General features: G+C 41.5%; 1 protein-coding gene across 1 annotated transcript in view; it reads right to left on the reverse strand.

The window, feature by feature from the left end:
• LOC134570872 (uromodulin-like) overlaps positions 1–19,428 on the reverse strand; it is a 59,440-nt gene that overhangs the window by 12,954 nt on the left and 27,058 nt on the right. The window contains exon 11 of the mRNA XM_063428862.1: positions 1,396–1,604. Coding sequence (XP_063284932.1) covers positions 1,396–1,604 — 209 coding nt within the window. The remainder of the gene's footprint in view (positions 1–1,395; positions 1,605–19,428) is intronic.

Raw genomic sequence — 19,428 nt, forward strand, 5'->3', positions numbered from 1 at the left:
TCGGGCTATCCGGGGTTGTCTGCACAGGTGTACACCCAGAGACACTGAACTTTTTGTTCTCTGCTTTCTTCCTTAAAGGACCACTCTAGTGCCAGGAAAGCATACTCATTTTCCTGGCACTAGAGTGCCCTGAGGGTGCCCCCACCCTCAGGGACCCCCTCCCGCCCGGCTCTGGAAAGGGGAAAAGGGTTAAAACTTACCTTTTTCCAGCGCTGGGCGGAGAGCTCTCCTCCTGCTCTCCTCCTCCGATCCTCCCCGTCGGCTGAATGCGCACGCGCGGCAAGAGCTGCGCGCGCATTCAGCCGGTCACATAGGAAAGCATTCATAATGCTTTCCTATGGACGCTTGCGTGCTCTCACTGTGATTTTCACAGTGAGAATCACGCAAGCGCCTCTAGCGGCTGTCAGTGAGACAGCCACTAGAGGATTAGGGGGAAGGCTTAACCAATTTATAAACATAGCAGTTTCTCTGAAACTGCTATGTTTATAAAACAATTAGTTAACCCTAGAAGGACCTGGCACCCAGACAACTTCATTAAGCTGAAGTGGTCTGGGTGCCTAGAGTGGTCCTTTAAGGGGTTAAACAGCCCATATGAAAGCATTGTTCAATGCTTTCCTATAGACGTCCAGCATCGTCTCACTGTGATTTTCACAGTGAGAATTGCGGAAGCGGTCTCTAGCGGCAGTCAGTGAGACATGCACTAAAGGCTGGATTAACTCTCTGAAACTGAAACTGAAACTGCTATGTTTACAGCTGCATGGTTAAAACTAGAGGGACCTGGCACCCAGACCACTTCACTGAGCTGAAGTGGTCTGGGTGCCTATATTGGTCCTTTAAGCACATTAATGCACATTAAGTCACTCGTACGCCCCCATACTGCCTCGCTTTATGTCCTACTCACATAGCTCCCAATTATGGAAGATTTTGCAACAGCTTTTTTTAATTATAGTTCTAGATAAAGGTGTATATTAAATACTAAAACCTATGGTGAGGGAAATAATTGCTTATCCAGCTTAAGTGGTAGAGGTTAACACAGTAAAGGAGTTTAAGCATACGTGGGATAGGCATAAGGCTATCCTAACTATAAGATAAGGCCAGGGACTAATGAAAGTATTTAGAAAATTGGGCAGACTAGATGGGCCGCATGGTTCTTATCTGCCGTCACATTCTATGTTTCTATGTTTAACCTAACTTATAATATCAGGAATCTGATTAAAGTCTTATTGGATCTGGAAGAATCCTACAACCTTGCAGACGTCCTGGAGATGTCATAAAACTCAAGACCAAAAAGGCTGAGTAGTTTATGGATGTCTCCAGAATATGGCGATGCTATTATATTCACACAACACACTATTCTTCATTATGTATTAAACAGACAGACATAAAGATACTTACAAGTTCTTGGTTTCCACATGAATCTTTTTTCGGTGTAGATATGACTGATATAACACTTGTGCTATTGAAGTTTAGTGAGCCGGTACAATTGGCGTCTATCAGGTGCACTGTATTTGTATTCAGTTTTAACCTTTGCAGCCTACATTTGGTAAAGGATACTATCATTGAATTTGCACCACAAGACAGAGCAGGATTTAGAGTTTTCAATGCTGTAAACAAAATATTCAGATGATTATTATTCCATCTCCTTTTTAATAAAAGAGTGGTTCAGATGTTTTACTGCCCAGTTAAATAATATTCACCCACTTACGTAAAAAAATAAATAAACAAACTACATTTTAGAGTTGATTAAACATTTCTGCAAGTAAAGAGCTGTAACTGTTTAAGAAAAAATACAAAATAGAGATTTATGTTTTAACTTAACCCCTTAAGGACTGAGCCAGTTGTACACGTTGTGATCAAAACAAAAACTGGCATTTGCGCTATGTGTCTGTCCAACCGTAATTCACCTTTTCATATTAAGTGCACCCACACTTATTATATGAAACATAATTCATTATGAATAAAATAAAAAAAAAGTGTAAGAAATTAAGATTTAAAAAATAAATATTTAGTTCTGCGTGGCATTTTAACTGTGAATGCCATAATACTGTTAGCTTTTACTGCAATAAAATGCACATATTTGTATTCAGTAAAGTCTCACGAGTACAACAGTACCCCCCATGTACAGCTTTTATGGTGTTTTGGAAAGTTACAGGGTCAAATATAGCATGTTTCATTTATTTGCCAGACTGGTTATGTTGCCTTTGATACTGTATCATAGCCCAGGGATGAGAATTATACCCATGATGGCATACCATTTGCAAAAGTAGACAACCCAGGGTATTCAATATGGGGTATATTCAGGGCCGGACTGGGAATTAAAAGTAGCCCTGGAAAAAAATATTTACCAGCCCCATAATCTGTCGCGCCATCATAGGGTGCAGATACATACTCTGGGGCTCTTGAGGTCCCAGTCCTCCCTTGTAGGGGGTAGACAAGAGGTCCTGGTGGTAGGTGGCCGCTGACTGCGGGTGATCCTCCGTCTGTGTGGATGATGCCGTGGGGTTTTCCCCTGGTGGCCCTCGGCCCGGGTGATCCCTTAGTAGGGGGGTTGTGTGCTTTGAAGGTGTGTGTGATCGAAGGGGGCCCACTCACCAGCCAGCCTTCAGCCTCTTGTTGCTGATGCATTGCTGCAGCTTGGCGGGCCTCCAGCGCAGATCAGAAGCGGTCAAAGATTTAGTCCAGCCTGTTCTTTGTTAGCTGCGCAGGAGTGAGAGGCGCCGCCTCGGATTGCTGGGTGTTTGAGTCTCGCTGGATGTTTCGAGCCTCCATTTTGTATGTCTGCTGGGCTGTAGCTTTAGTAGATTAGGCTTATGTGATTCACGTTAATGCAGGATACGAGCCAGTGTAGACCGGGATGACCCCCGCCAGTCCAAAGGGGGGGGGGGAGAACAAGGCAAAGAGGCAAGCTTGGAAGGTCCCAGCGTTGCGCCGTCTGATATGCCGTGCACCCGCAGGCAGCTTACATGGGATTTCCTGGCGGACTCCAGAAGCAGGTGAGTCGTATAAGTGGCGTTTTGGCTGGCTGGCGTGCAGTAATCAGGCTTAGTACGAGAATTGAGCTCGGCGCTCACACAATGCATGTTCAGCCGCCATGATGTCCAGGCCCCACCCCCGACTATGTGTATATTTATGAAGTTATGCAATTATAAATATATTTATATTTTTTTATTATTTATATGTATTTATACATATGATATATAAAATAATAACAAATCTTTCACTCCATTTCAAAAAATAATTTAAATATAAATAAGTAAATAAAAAAAAATAAAAAACTATTTAAAAAAACATTATACATATATATGTAATTTCATTCTAACTGTATTTTGTTATAAATATATATATATCAAAATACACTTAGAATGAAATTATATATATATATATATATATATGTGTATATATATATAAACAAAAAAAAAGGATAGCACTGCAAGGATTTACGTTCTAAATAAAAACGGTCAACGTTTCAGCTTGGTCCCCTCAAGCTTTCCTCAGGACACACTGTGCACAAAAAAACAGGCCAACATATAAAGCATAAAACGTAAAACTTACTCAGCCCAGTGGCGTACTAAGGTGGGGGGGGAGGGGGGCGGTCCGCCCCGGGTGCCATCAGGCAGGGGGGTGCCACCAGGGCTGGCCAGGCTTGTAGTTCTGTGAGCTGTGTGGCTGGCTGCACCGGTTGCCATAGCAGCAGGGGCGCCGGGCAGCCGACACAGCTCACACGCAGGGGCTGGGAGCAGGAGCTGGAGATCTGGCTGCACGGAGATTTGGGGGCGGGGCCAGAACGGTCGTGGGGGCGGAGCCAAGCCGGACGTGGGGGCGGGGCTACATTCAGCCTCATACTGCTGCACACAGAGGGGAAGCAGGAAGGAGTCCCTGCTTCCCCAACTACAGCACAGGAGGGACTGGATCCACTCCTCCTCCAGCCCAAGCTTACTGTAGGTGAGAGAGTGAGTGCTGTGTGTAACTGTGATTGTGACTGTCTTTGTGTGTGTGTAACTGTGATTCACAGGACCAAATGCCTACCAACTTAGGCTGTTATAGGTGTTTACGGTGTGTTACCTATGGACATATGCTCCCAGGGAAATTATTCACCCACCCACACACAGGAAAGAAGTATTATATCAAACACCGACTAACCTGCACTACTGATTATGTAGTATATAAGTTAAGTTGTCCCTGTGGGTTAATATATATTGGCAAAACAGACTTACTTCTACGGGAACGCATCCGTAACCACAGTTCGAGTATAAGAGTGGCATATAGAGACCAGAAATTAGATCTCTTGGTGGCCAAACATTTTTTGGAACAAGGACACACGCAACCAAAAATAAAACTGATGGCTATTGACCACATACCAGTCCCGCGAAGAGGAGGGGACAGGAAGAAAATGTTACTATAACGAGAACTTTATTGGATTAGAACCTTGAGAACCGTTTATCCAAACGGTCTTAATGAGAAATACACTCTCAGCATTTTTATAATATTTGTATTGATTAATGTGTGGATGAAATGCGATGCCCACCCTGGGGGATAGGCATGCATTTTCACACCATTCCGTTACATTATCTCAGGTTGTACATAGTTCCAATTTGTCATTCATTATTTATTTATTTATTTATTATTGCAATTTATATAGCGCCAATAGATTCCGTAGCGCTTTACAATATTATGAGAGGGGATTTAACTATAAATAGGACAATTACAAATAAACTTACAGGAACAATAGGTTGAAGAGGACCCTGCTCGATCGAGCTTACATTCTATAGGAGGTGGGTTGTAAAACACATTAGGACAGGAATTTGCAATCAAATAAGGTGGACTGCCCTTTAGGAGAGGGCAAGAGACAGGTATGTGAGGTATTGGTTAGTCTTGGAGGCCATAAGCTTTCCTAAAGAGATGGGTTTTAAGGCACTTCTTAAAAGATGCAAGACTAGGGGAGAGTCTGATGGCAGTAGGCAGGCTATTCCATAGGAAGGGAGCCGCCCGCGAGAAGTCCTGCAAGCGCGAGTTGGCCGTACGAGTGCGGACAACGGACAGGAGGTGGTCACGGGCAGAGCGGAGAGACCGAGAAGGGACATACCTATGGATCTGTGAGGAGATATAAGAGGGGCTAGAGTTGTTCAGTGCTTTATAGGTGTGAGTTAGTACCTTGAATTGACTCCTATAGCATACAGGAAGCCAATGTAAGGACTGGCAGAGGGGTGAGGTGTGAGAGAAACGACTAGAGAGGAAAATTAGTCTAGCAGCAGCGTTCATTACGGACTGTAGGGGTGCAGTACGGCTATTGGGAAGACCAATCAGGAGAGGGTTACAGTAATCCATGCGGGAAATTACTAGAGCATGGACAAGCTCCTTGGTGGTATCTGGTGCAAGAAAGGGGCGGATGCGGGCTATGTTTTTAAGATGGAATCTACAGGATTTGGCAACATGCTGGATGTGAGGCTCAAAGGTGAGACCAGAGTCAAGTATGACGCCAAGACAGCGCGCTTGCAAGGATGGACTGATGTTGGTACCACAAACTTGAAGGGAGAGCGAAAGAGGAGGATCAGTATTAGGAGGAGGAAAGACAAGGAGCTCAGTTTTTGAGAGATTGAGTTTCAGAAAGCGGGAGGACATCCAGTCAGAGATGGAAGAAAGGCAAGCAGTGACACGTTGCAGGACGGCAGGGGAGAGGTCCGGGGAGGAGAGATATAGCTGGGTGTCATCAGCGTACAGGTGGTAGTGGAATCCAAAAGAGGTAATAAGTTTGCCAAGAGAGGCAGTATAAAGAGAAAATAGAAGGGGACCAAGGACGGAGCCTTGGGGGACTCCAACCGAGACAGGGCGAGAGGAGGAGGTATAATTAGAAAAGGAGACACTGAATGAGCGTTGGGAGAGATAAGAGGAAAACCACGAGAGGACAGAGTCACAGAGACCAAGCGATTGAAGAGTTTGAAGAAGGAGAGCATGATCAACCGTGTCAAAGGCCGCTGAGAGGTCAAGAAGAATTAGTATGGAGTAGTGGCCTTTGGATTTAGCTGCGATTAGGTCGTTAGTGACTTTGATAAGGGCAGTCTCTGTAGAGTGGAGAGGGCGGAAGACAGATTGAAGGGGGTCAAGGAGAGAGTTGGAATTGAGGAAATGAGACACACGGGTAAAGACAAGTCTTTCCAGAAGCTTTGAGGAAAAAGGGAGCAGGGATATGGGACGGTAGTTAGAGAGGGTGGATGGGTCGAGGGATGTTTTTTTTAGTATAGGTACTACAGTGGCATGTTTAAGGTCAGCAGGGACGATGCCAGAAGAGAGCGAGCAGTTGAAGATGTGTTAGAGATGTGTTAGAGAAGGCACGAGACAAGTGGAGAGAGATCTGATAAGGTGAGATGGGACAGGATCGAGCGGGCAAGTGGTGGGGTGAGAGGAGCAAAGAAGAGCAGCCACCTCTTGGTCAGTAGCTGGGGAGAATGTCTGAAGGGTAGGAAAGGCATGATCAATGTGTGATTGAGAAACAGAAAGGCAAGGAGGGGAGAATTCTTTCCTTAGCTGTTCAATCTTGTCCGTGAAGTAACATGCAAAGTTATCAGAAGTAAGGTTAGTTTTGGGGGTGGCCAAAGCAGGGCGAAGAAGAGAATTAAAGGTGTCAAAGAGACGCCTGGGGTTGCGGGAACATGAACTAATGAGAGAGGAAAAATAGGACTGTTTGGCAAGGGCAAGGGCTGCACTGTATGAACACAATATGAATCTATAATGGAGAAAGTCTGATTGGGTATGAGACTTCCTCCAGGAGCGTTCAGCACAACAGGAGCATCTTTGCAGGTAGCGCGTTGATTTAGTATGCCATGGTTGGGGGCGGGTCCTCCTTGAGGTGCTTGTTTGGAGTGGCGCTGCAGTGTTCAAGGCAGATGTAAGAGTAGAGTTATATATGGAGATGGCCAGTGAAGGACAGGAGAGGGAAGGGATGGACAGCATTTGTGAATCAATGTCAGTTGACAACTTTTGGAGATCAAGAGAATTAAGGTCCCTCCTGAGTTGAGGGGGGTGAGGCTGAGGTTGTTGGGTGAGGGGGTACGCAAGAGCAAATGATAAGAGGTGGTGATCAGAGAGTGGATATGGAGTGTTGCAGATATTAGTTACTGTACATGCATAAGTGAAGATTAGGTCAAGTGTATTGCCAGCTACATGGGTGGGAGAATTTGCCCACTGCGATAGCCCGAGGGAGGAAGTCATTGAAAGTAGTTTAGTGGCTGCAGAGGTCAAAGGTGGGTTTATAGGAATATTGAAGTCCCCGAGAATTAGGGATGGAATGTTAGAAGAGAGGAAATAGGGTAGCCAGGCAGCAAAGTGGTCAAGGAAGACAAGAGGGGAACCAGGGGGACGGTAAATAACAGCAATGTTAGCAGAGAAGGGTTTGAAAAGGCGAATTGAGTGTATTTCAAATGACGGGAAAGAGAGGGAAGGGGGGTGGGAAGAGGTTTAAAAGAGCAGTGAGGGGAGAGGAGAAACCCAACACCACCACCTTTACATTCAGAGTTTCTTGGGTTGTGGGTAAGTTGGAGACCACCGAAGGACAAAGATGCAGGGGTGGCAGTGTCAGAGGGGGAGAGCCAGGTTTCTGTTAAGGCTAGTAAATCTATTGAACGAGAGATAAAGAAGTCATGGACAGCAGTGGATTTAGTTATATTGCAAACAGAGCGTGCGTTCCAGAGGGCAGTATTGAAGGAGGATCTAGAGGAACATGAGATGGGTATGAGATTAGTGTGGGTCCTTGGGTTAGTATGTGCTGTGTTTGTTGAGAGGGGACCGGGGTTTGGAGAATCACACTCATGTGGTTTGATTGTGAGCCCACCCAAGGGGAAAGGCTAACCAATTGTTTACCTATAGTGACTATCAATTTATGTGATTATTTCTATGTTGTTTTTCATCTAGAACTGTTATTGCCATTTCCTTTCAGTTTCTTCTGTTATAGGTATGATCCTATTGAACAAGGTATTGGAGCAAGATTGATCCAAACTAATGTTTTGTGTTCCTTTGTGAAAATTTTGAGTATTGGGACATCATTGTGATTTGGACTAATTATGTCCTTTATAGAGTTGGAACATTTGACCAAATGGTTCTTTGTGGATTTATGCTCCTTTTTGATTTCAATTAGTATTGTAAATTTATTTTGGTAAGCTTATAATAACAATTCTACCAGCCTTACATGGAACGCAGAATAGGGCTCACATTATTCACTATCTTAATTGTGTTTATGTAATTTGTAAGATATTAACTATATCTATGCCCAGTTCCAGTAGTATTACAACCTTTTGTTTTTTTAGTTTTTTTAGTGTTATTAGTCTTAAGCATTGTCATAATAACACTCCACTATCTTTAAGTGGATGGATAGTGGAATTGGGAGTTGTAGTTCTGTTCACACCCCCTGGCAATTCAGTATGGAGGATTAGTATTTATATCCGCCTCATTTGTGTTTATGTCCATGGCCACAGTGTAATTGGACTTGGTCGTTGCCTTAATAAATGTGTAGGACTCTACCGTTTTAGATGAAGAGAGTGGATGGATGATGTAAATAGGAGTTGGAATTCTGTTTGTACCCTCAGGGAAGTCTAAACATGATGTCCTCTTTATTATGAGTCTTGATTTATGGTAAGACTATTGCAATTTTGAACCTTAACATGCAAGTTGTTCTCAGGTTTGTTTACAATTCATGTAGATCGCTATGCAGAAATTATGTTCACAATTCCAATTATTCATTATGCCGATTGAAATCAATAGAAAGTATGCACACAGCTTTTGTTTTCCTGCCGTGAAGCAGCTATCAAGGTTGCTTTTATTTATTTTTATATTTATATTTGTTTGTATACCCAGGTTCCCATGGCAACGACCCCTGGCCGTGTCCTGGAGCGTGACACCAGGTGGCTGCAGACTCACGTCGGGCAGCCCGCGGCAGTCTCGGTCCGGGCGTCCTGGGAGTCGGATGTTACACAGGTGAGGGTGAGTAAGTTTTAAGTTTTATGCTTTATATGTTGGGATGTTTTTTGTGCACAGTGTGTCCTGAGGAAAGCTTGAGGGGACCAAGCTGAAACGTTGACCGTTTTTATTTAGAACGTAAATAAAAGTTATATTTTATATAAAGTCCTTGCAGTGCTATCCTTTAATATTTTTTTTGTTTATATATATATATATATATATATATATATATATATATATATTTATAATATATATATATATACACATATACATATATATACATATATATATACATATATATATAATTTCATTCTAAGTGTATTTTGATATATATATATATATATATTCAGAACAAAATACAGTTAGAATGACATTACATATATATGTATAATTTTTTTAAATAGTTTTTTTGTTTTTTTATTTACTTATTTATAGTTATAGTTAGAATATATATATATATATATATAATATATATGTAATGTGTAATTTTATTCTAAGTGTATTTTTATATTAATATATGTATATATTAATAAAAAATACACTTAGTATGACATTATATATATATATATATATATATATATATATATATATATATATATATAATATATACTATTAAAAAATGTAATTTACTAACATTTTTATTTTTATTTTACAGCAGCAGGGAGATTGCCTGACAGCCCCGGCAGTCCCCCTGCAGTCAGATACATGGACACCTATTGCGGCCATGTGACCGATCTTTCAGAGCAATCACATGGCCCGCGGGGGCCTAATTTCCCAAGGGGGGCTGTCTGGGCTGTCAGGCAGTTCCCCCAGACCGGGAGCAATGGCGATCTCTGGTGGGGAAACGGCAGCAACCGGGTAAATAATAAGGACGGTGGGGACGTTCTATGCTGCCCGCCTACGATTTAAACTACCCCAAAAAGGATGGCATTGAACGCCGGCCGTCCTTAAGGGGTTAAAGGAACACTATAGTCAAAATATAAAAGGAAGAAAGACAGGTTCCCTAGCCTTCTTCCTTGCGTTTACATTAATTCCCCCTCAAAAAATAAAAATTTGAGTGCTTATAATAATAAAAACTTACCTCCATTCCAGCGCCGAGATCCTCAGGAGTCCAGCCCGCCTTTTCATCAAAATGACAAATTAGCAGGGCTCATTTAGATGCTTCTCCTATAGAAACATCATCAGTCTGTGGTGCGCATGTGCGGCCTTGCCCAGCACTAATTACGTTGTTCTTCATAGAGTGGCATTGAAATACATGCAGCTCTATGAATAAACAGTTAGTGGTCAACTGTGCATGTGCGAGGTGTTGCGGGTTCCCCTCCTACAGCAACCCTCCTAAGCCCAGCATCCACTACACTACAGAAAATAGTGTATATACACAATACACAAGTTTGTGTTTGCACACATATTGTATATATTGGGTATATACACACTATATCTACATCTATCTATCTATCTATCTCTATCTTTTTACATTTCTATCTGTATTTATTTCTATCTGTATCTATTTATATCCATATCTATTTCTATATCTATCTGTATCTATTTCTATATCTATCTGTATCTATTTCTATATAATAATAACAAAGTATTTAACCAGGAAAGGTACATTCAGATTACTCTGGTTTCCAAGTACGTCCTGGGGATGTTACCTTAGCCCAACACCCAGGGGTTGTTACTATATATATATATATATATATATATATATATATTTCCATTTATATCTATCTATCTATCTATCTATCTATTTCTATTTATCGATTCCAATCTATCTATCTATTTCTATCTATTTCTATCTATATCTATCTATTGAAATGAATGTCGCTCTATGAATGAACAATGAGCATGTGCTCCGTTGTGGGCATTCGCGAGATGAGCTGACAGCTCAGGTTGCTGTCTATGCCTGTCCACCTCCTACCGCAACCCTCCTAAACCCAGCATCTACTACACTACAGAAAATAGTGTATATACACAATATATGAAGTTTGCGTTTGCACACATATTGTATAAACTACCATGGGCATTTTAACCAAATGCTGCTCAAAAATTATGAACACTTATGCTCACCGGAATCAATTTACCTTTAAATTATACAAGCCTTTTTATATTTTTATAAAATCATTTTAAAGAAAATAATATATATATAGATATGTATTAAGACCGTTTGTCCTGTAATTGTGGGAGAGGCTTACCTATTTAAGGAACACCCCTTACCTGGCTCCATACCTTTAGACGTCAGCGTTTGCATGAGACCCACTTCCGGGTTCATACAGACGCCATTTTGGAAATACCTTTGCTCCACCAGGTCTGCTACTCTAAGCTGCGTCCAGGAATCCAGCCGCAGGGTTTCCCATTCCACCAGCTTTTTTTCTTCAGTCAACATCGCAGATAGTGTTCAGTGACTCACAAAACTGTAAGTCGACCTACCCGTCGCGCCAGGCATCAGTCCTCACTTTATGGTTTCTTTCGCACATTTCAAGTTGCTAATACTTACTTTTACTATGTTCATGCAAACTGTTCGTTTAAATTACATGATCTAACATGTTTCACTCCTTTCGTGCATTATGTTCATGTATTTAATCACCCGAACGGGAACACTTTCATTTTACATTTGCCTGTCATACCAGGCTATTATGCTCGTGAATTTAATCTCCCTAACTGAAACACTGTTTGTTTACATTTACCGGTCATTTAACCCCTTAAGGACGGAGGACGGTTCAGGACCGTCATCAGCATTTTTGCGTTGCCGACCGGTGACGGTCCTGAACCGTCCTAACCGCCCAATGTACTTACCCGATCGCCGTCGTTCCCCCGGCGGCGATCGGCGGTGCTCCCGGTGTGGGGAGACTGCCTGCAGCCCAGACAGTCTCCCCATGGCGGTTTAGGACCCCTGTGGCCATGTGATCGCCCAACAGGGCGACCACATGGTCACAATAGGTGTCCTAGTCTCTGCCTGCAGGGGGACTGTCTGTGCTGACAGGCAGTCTCCCTGCAACTGATGACGGTCCTGAACCGTCCTAACCGTCCAATGTACTTACCCGATCGCCGTCGTTCCCCCTGGGCGGCGATCGGCGGTGCTCCCGGTGTGGGGAGACTGCTTGCAGCCCAGACAGTCTCCCCATGGCGGTTTAGGACCCCTGTGGCCATGTGATCGCCCAACAGGGCGACCACATGGTCACAATAGGTGTCCTAGTCTCTGCCTGCAGGGGGACTGTCTGTGCTGACAGGCAGTCTCCCTGCAACTGTAAAATCAAAAAAAATTGAAAGTGAAAGTTAATTAAAAAAAAACATTATTATATATGTGTATATATATGATATATAGACATATATTATACCTATATAATATATGTCTATATATCATATATATAATGTCATGCTAAGTGTATTTTTATATTAATATGTACATATATTAATATAAAAATACACTTATAATTAATTTACACACGTATATATATAATATATATAATAACTATATATATTGTATATATATATTATTATAAAATACGAATAATAAATCATTTAAATTAAATTAAAAAAATTAAAAATAATAATAAAAATTAAAAAAAATTATATATCTATACGAAATTTTATTCTAACTGTATTTTGATATTAATATATATATATTTATATCAAAACACACTTAGAATGAAATTGTATATGTATCTATGTATATATAAATAAATAAAAAGAATGCGAACTATTCATATGTCCATATACAAAATTACATAAATAATTATATAAATATACACGTAGACTTCAAATATATAAATATGCATATATATTTAAATTCTACGTGCGTATTTATGTAATATTTTTACATAATTAAGTTATTTTATTGATTGCAATTTAAGGGACCTGCCTGCCAACCCAGGCCGAAATTCCAGAGAATTTAATTTGCTATCACTGTATTTTACCCTGTAACGTTCTACGACACCCTAAAACCTGTACATGGGGGGTACTGTTTTACTCGGGAGACTTCACTGAACACAAATATTAGTGATTCAAAACAGTAAAACATATCACAGCGATGATATTGTCAGTGAAAGTGACTTTTTTTGCATTTTTCACACACAAACAGCACTTTTACTGATTTTGAAACACTAATATTTGTGTTCAGCAAAGTCTCCTGAGTAGAACAGGACCCCCCCCATGTACAGGTTTTATAGCGTTTTTGAAAGTTACAGGGTCAAATATATGGGTCAAATATTTTTACATTGAAAATGGCCAGGTTGGTTACGTTGCCTTTGAGAGCGTATGGTAGCCCAGGAATGAGAATTACCCCCATGATGGCATACCATTTGCAAAAGAAGACAACCCAAGGTATTGCAAATGGGGTATGTCCAGTCTTTTTTAGTAACCACTTAGTCACAAACACTGGCCAAAATTAGCGTTCAATTTAGTTTTTTACTTTTTTCACACACAAACAAATATGAACGCTAACTTTGGCCAGTGTTTGCGACTAAGTGGCTACTAAAAAAGTCTGGACATACCCCATATTGAATACCCTGGGTTGTCTACTTTTAAAAAAATATGTACATGTGGGGTGTTATTTAGCAATTTATGACAGATAATAGTGTTACAATGTCACTATTGATACATTTTAAAAATGTATGTTTTGAAACCGCAATATCCTACTTGTACTTATAGCCCTATAACATGCAAAAAAATAGCAAAAAGCATGTAAACACTGGGTATTTTTGAACTCAGGACAACATTTTGAATCTATTTAGCAGTTTTTTTCATTCGCTTTTGTAGATGAGTAAAAGATTTTTCACATAAAATTCAAAAAACTTGTATTTTTTTCAATTTTTCATCATGTTTTTTCATTTTTTTTAAATTAAATTACATGAGATTATATAAATAATGGTATGTAAAGAAAGCCCCTTTTGTCCTGAAAAAAACAATATATAATTTGTATGGGAACAGTAAATGAGAGAGCGGAAAATTACAGCTAAACACAAACACCACAAAAGTGTCAAAAAGATGCCTGGTCGCAAATGTACAACATCGCAAAAAAAGTCCGGTATTTCTTGATAACACACATTTGATTTGTGGGATTTTCTGCCGAACACTCAAGGTTACAACCTCTGAGTGTGGTCACATACTGCAGAACGGGACATAATCTGCCATAATAATACGACACATGGATCCAGCTATTTACAGCACAAACTCATACAAGCACTTTTCGTGAACAAACACACAAAATAAAGCATTTCGTCTACATACTGTCCCCTACCGGTCAATAGCCATACAGCATGTTTTACATACAATTATAAGGAATTTCTGCTACCAGCTTGTGTGGAATTTCACATATTCTGTTTTGACAGCTGACATTTTTACTACTTTATATATACCCAGTACATAGTTAAATTCTATACATTCTATACAACACACAATACATATAGCACTTGGCTTATAATAACAATCAGTCTCCTATGAGAAGGAGGACATAAACCATACAGGTAACTTTAACAGAGCACTTTGTTCTTTCACTTGTACATGCTGCATATAATAGGTTAAGCTTTGTACATGTCTATAACCATTAATTCATACGGTGTTTAGCCGTTTTTCAGGTTACAGGTGCTTTGCTCTTTAATCTTGTACATACTGCACATCAGGGATGTATTAGCCACGAGGCAAACAAGGCATTTGCCTTGGGCGGCATTTTCCAGGGGGCGGCAAAAAAAGCCGCCCCCAAATGCAAAGGGGAAATGTCTTATTAGCCTTGCGGCTAACTGACATGCCAGTCGGGCTGCTGGGCGGGCGGCGCTGGTGAGGGAGCACTTTCCCCTGAGCATTCTGCTCAGCTCCCTCGCGCGCCGCCCGTAAAGTGAGGCTGGGAGCCGTAATATGACGTCATATTCAGGCTCCAAGCATCACTCTGCGGCGCGCGAGGGAGCTGAGCAGACAGCTCAGGGGAAAGTACTCCCTTGCCGCCCGCCCAGCAGACAGACCATCAGCCCCACTAAACCCCAGGGAGCGGGAGACCCCCCCATCATTCCTAAAGGTAAAAAGGCTGGGGGGGAGTGTTAATGTGAGTGTGTTTGTCTGCTAGTGAGTGTTTGTCTGTTAGTGTGTGTCTGTTAGTGTGTGTGTATCTGTAAGTGTGTGTCTGTTAGTGTCTGTTAGTGTGTGTGTCTGTTAGTGAGTGTGTTTGTCTGTTAGTGTGCCTGTTAGTGAGTGTGTGTCTGTTAGTGTGTGTGTGTGTCTGTTAGTGTGTGTCTGTTAGTGTGTGTGTGTCTGTTAGTGTGTGTGAGTGTTTTTGCCTGTTAGTGAGTGTGTGTTTGTCTGTTAGTGAGTGCGTCTGTTAGTGAGTGAGTGTGTTTCTGTTAGTGAGTGGTCTGTTAGTGAGTGAGTGTGTTTCTGTTAGTGAGTATGTGTTTCTGTCAGTGAATGTGTGTGTGTATTTAGAATGTGGGGCAGGGGGAAAGGGTTGGGTGAGGGGTGGGGCGCGGGGGGGTGGTGGCGCCTGAGTTTTGTCCTGCCTACGGCAGCACAAAACCAAGATACACCACTGCTGCACATATTAGGATAAGCTTGGTATATGTCCATATCCATTATTTCATACATTGTTTTATCCATTCAGGTTACAGGTACTACTAAAACCGGATTTTGAGTTCACAAACCATACTACCAGGCACGTACGCCTTCTCATGTGGTATATACATATTCTATATTTCCCTGGAATAGATAGTAGCGTACTGACAATTAGAGATTTTAGGGTCCAATCTACATTATGCCTTTCGGCTAGTGGTCCCGCGAGGCCAACACCCTGCCTCAAATTTGGAGGCATACATCCATCGGGCAACTCGTGAGCTAGCAGCCTTGCATAGTAACATATTTTCTGGTTTCAGTCACAGAGAGGCTGACATCCCACCACTACGTTTGGTGGCCACAAAAATCCCCTCGCGCCAACGCATAGATAAAGCCTCTCAAGCCACTTGGCAACTTGCAGGGCCTCACCAGTCACCAAAACCAAGCAATAATTGTTTTGCCATTACAGCTTTAGTTAGCAAGCTATCTTCATGGTATTTAGGTATGTCTCAAGAAGGTGGCGCGGATTTATCTCTACCTAGCACTCCGGCTAGATTCGACACGCCTTCACGCAGAGGAGATGTTGCTAGTCCAGCATGAATCAGATCCTGGACAATCCCACGCATTACCACCGAGCTAAGGAGGTGACAAATCCCCTACCAAGCCACAGCAAGGAAAGCGGAACTATTTAAGCTGCTCCGCACATCAACGGATAACATAGAGGCGGGGGAAGGCACCAGCAACACCAATTCGGGTGACATACATGCTATGCTAATCACTCATGAATTCCATGAGCAAAGTGAATGACAGACTGGAAAATCTCGAGTCGGTCACCACAGCCCTCACAAAGGCTAGGTCTCCTGCTACAGTACAACCAGCATCAACCAAAACTCAGTTAGCTGGTTCAATCAATTCTTCTGACGCTCAGGACGTTAACCCTGCACATATGATTCCAGTGCACATTAAGAAAGATATCCTGGAAGGTAAAGATGTCAACTTAGCATATCTGCTAATTGCCTCTCAGGATATTGTCGAAAACAAAACGTATGCTTATGATGATGTATCTGTGGTGGTCAGATCCAGGGATTCGAGGTTAAACAGGAAACTGACCATCCCTGAGTTTGTTTTAGCATTTGGTATTTACAGAGATGTGATTTGTGCAGTGTACCCTAACAGAAGGGAAGAATTTGACCTATATATGCACAATCTGGTAGACCTAGGAAACAAATATGGTGGTACAGCATTTTATGACTACCATAGGTCTTTTTCAGCCAAAGTGTCTGGTGCTCTCTCCCAATTCGGTAACAGAACCAACTGGAGCAAGCTGGATACAGAGATATTCTGAAAACACTTTGCAGGTCTTAGGACACCAGCTTATGCATCCTGCTCTTCCAGTATCCACACAACCAATTTTTGTCCAAACACCTCGGATGATCACTCTCATGCTCCAAGCACTAGCACCTCTGGTAGAACGGAAAGAACAGAGACAAATTGGGTCGTTTAATTATTTTTTCGGCAAATCACAGATTTGCAACTATTTTAACGTGGGCACGTGTAGTTACAGTGCATGCAGACTGTTGCATATATGTTCAAATGTTTCAGGGCACATGCAAAAACCATGTGTCCCAATAAAATGTACCCAAAACCGTACCTAACTTCTGTAAACATTCATGCATTTTCAGCACTACTGACTGATCACCCTTTTCAGACATTTAAAAGATTTCCTATTCTCTGGATTTTCAGAGGGTTTCCGTACAGCTATCGTACATATGCCTTCAAGGAATCTAGAATGCCCTAATTTGCAGTCAGCACAGCAGACCCCAACGGCTGTAGACACATTCATAACCCAAGAAATTGCAGAGGGGTTTCTACTTAGGCCTTTCAAATCACCACCATTTACAGCATGGTGCATGAACCCCATTGGGATTGTCACAGGGAGATCTACCCTCAAACAAAGACTAGTCATAGACTTATCAGCACCACACACCTCTGCTACCCCAAGTTTCAACTCCCTCATTTCCACCGAGGAGTTTTCCCTACAATACTTCACCATTGATCATCCATTACAGCTATCACTCAAGCAGGGGTGGGAGCTTGGTTAAGTAAGACTGATATCATCAATGTTTTTAAACTGCTACCAATCCACCCTACACTCTGGCACTTACATGGCATTAAATGGGCAGACAATTATTATTTCTTCTCTTGCTTAACTTTTGGGTCAAAGAGTAGCCCCAAAATCTTTGATATATTCACCTAAACACTTTGCTGGTTGTTATTAAATATATCCAGATGCCCCACAGTCATACATTATCTAGATGACATCTTGTTGGTCGAAGAGAACACCTTTCCCCCCAGAAGCCTCAAGGAAGCAATTAGTCTGTTTGACCACTTGGGCGTCCCAGTATCCCCTAAGAAAACTGAAGGCCCAGACACTATCATCACATTCCAGGGCATACAACTTGACTCGGCATCCATGCAAGCAAGTTTACCACAAGACAAAATTGGCAACATTCTCAAAAACATCAATCACTACCTCAAGCTTGGTACTTGCAACCGCAAGAAACTACAATCCCTTCTAGGTTCCTTAAATTTTGCCATGCGCATCATACCACAAGGCCGTGCTTTAATATCCAGACTACTTTGCCTTTTTCCACACTTCCGACATGACGATCATAAGCTGTCCCTAGATACCCAAGCCACAGCAGACCTGCACATGTGGAAGAATTTCTTAACCACATGGAATGGTTAAAGCATGTTGCTCCCAGGATTGTCTGACACTTCACCAACCATATGGTCAGACGCGGCATCTACCATGGGTTTCGCAGCAATCTACGGGAACAATGGCTTTGGAGTAGTTGGCCTGTAGAAGTCCAGAATTTGGAAGGTTTCTCCATTACCTCAGCTCTTTTTGAGATCTATCATATTGTGGCAGCTGCCGTGGCATGGGGTCATTTATGGTCATAGTCATCAGTCCATTGTTACTCAGACAACCAAGCCACATGTCATTATCATCAACAAGGACTGCCTAACGATCATGAGATTTCTAAGGAAACTCACTTGGTTGGCCGCATGTCACAATTTATTTTTGGTTTGCTTTCATGTACCAGGCATTTGTAACATAGCCACTGACAATTTGTCTTGATTTAAATTCCAGGCATTTCATCAAGCACTTTCTACAGCCGCTCAAGAAGTCACAGCCACTCCTTCGTTCCAGCATCTAATCATGGATTAGACATACTCATGCAACATAGCAGGGAACTGTCCCAATTAGCACTTTCATCCAATACCCATAGGACGTACAACAGAGCCTTCACTTTGTTTAAAAGATTCTTATTGGAACACGACATATCCCAACTTTTTGTCATGACATCTATTCTAGGTTTTGTTTCTTTTTACCATCTTAAACTACAACTATCTTACAATACCATTAAATTATATTTTACAGGCATTCAACACCACATGCTAACCCTATGGCCAAACAACCATAGCTTCATGTCATCATACCAGATAAAGAACATACTCAGAGGTATTCAGAAATCAGTCCCCCCACGTACCTCTCAGTGATTACCAATACACAACCAATTTTTCAAATCCTTATCTGACCTATTAGATTTACACCCATGTAATTCTACTACCAACTCAGTAATTAAACCTTTTGTCATGACATCTATCCTAGGTTTTGCTTATTTTTGCCATCTTACACTACAACTATCTTACAACACCATTAAACTATATTTGACAGGCAATCAACACCACATGCTAACCCTATGGCCAAACAACCATAGCTTCAACCATAACCATAACAACCATAGCTTTATATATATATATATATATATATATATATATATATATATATATATATATATATATATATATATATATATATATATATATAAATATGTTTAAAAGATTCCTATTGGAGCACAACATACCCCAACCTTTTGTCAT

This window comes from Pelobates fuscus, chromosome 8 (assembly GCF_036172605.1).
Source record: "Pelobates fuscus isolate aPelFus1 chromosome 8, aPelFus1.pri, whole genome shotgun sequence".
Lineage (NCBI taxonomy): Eukaryota > Metazoa > Chordata > Amphibia > Anura > Pelobatidae > Pelobates > Pelobates fuscus.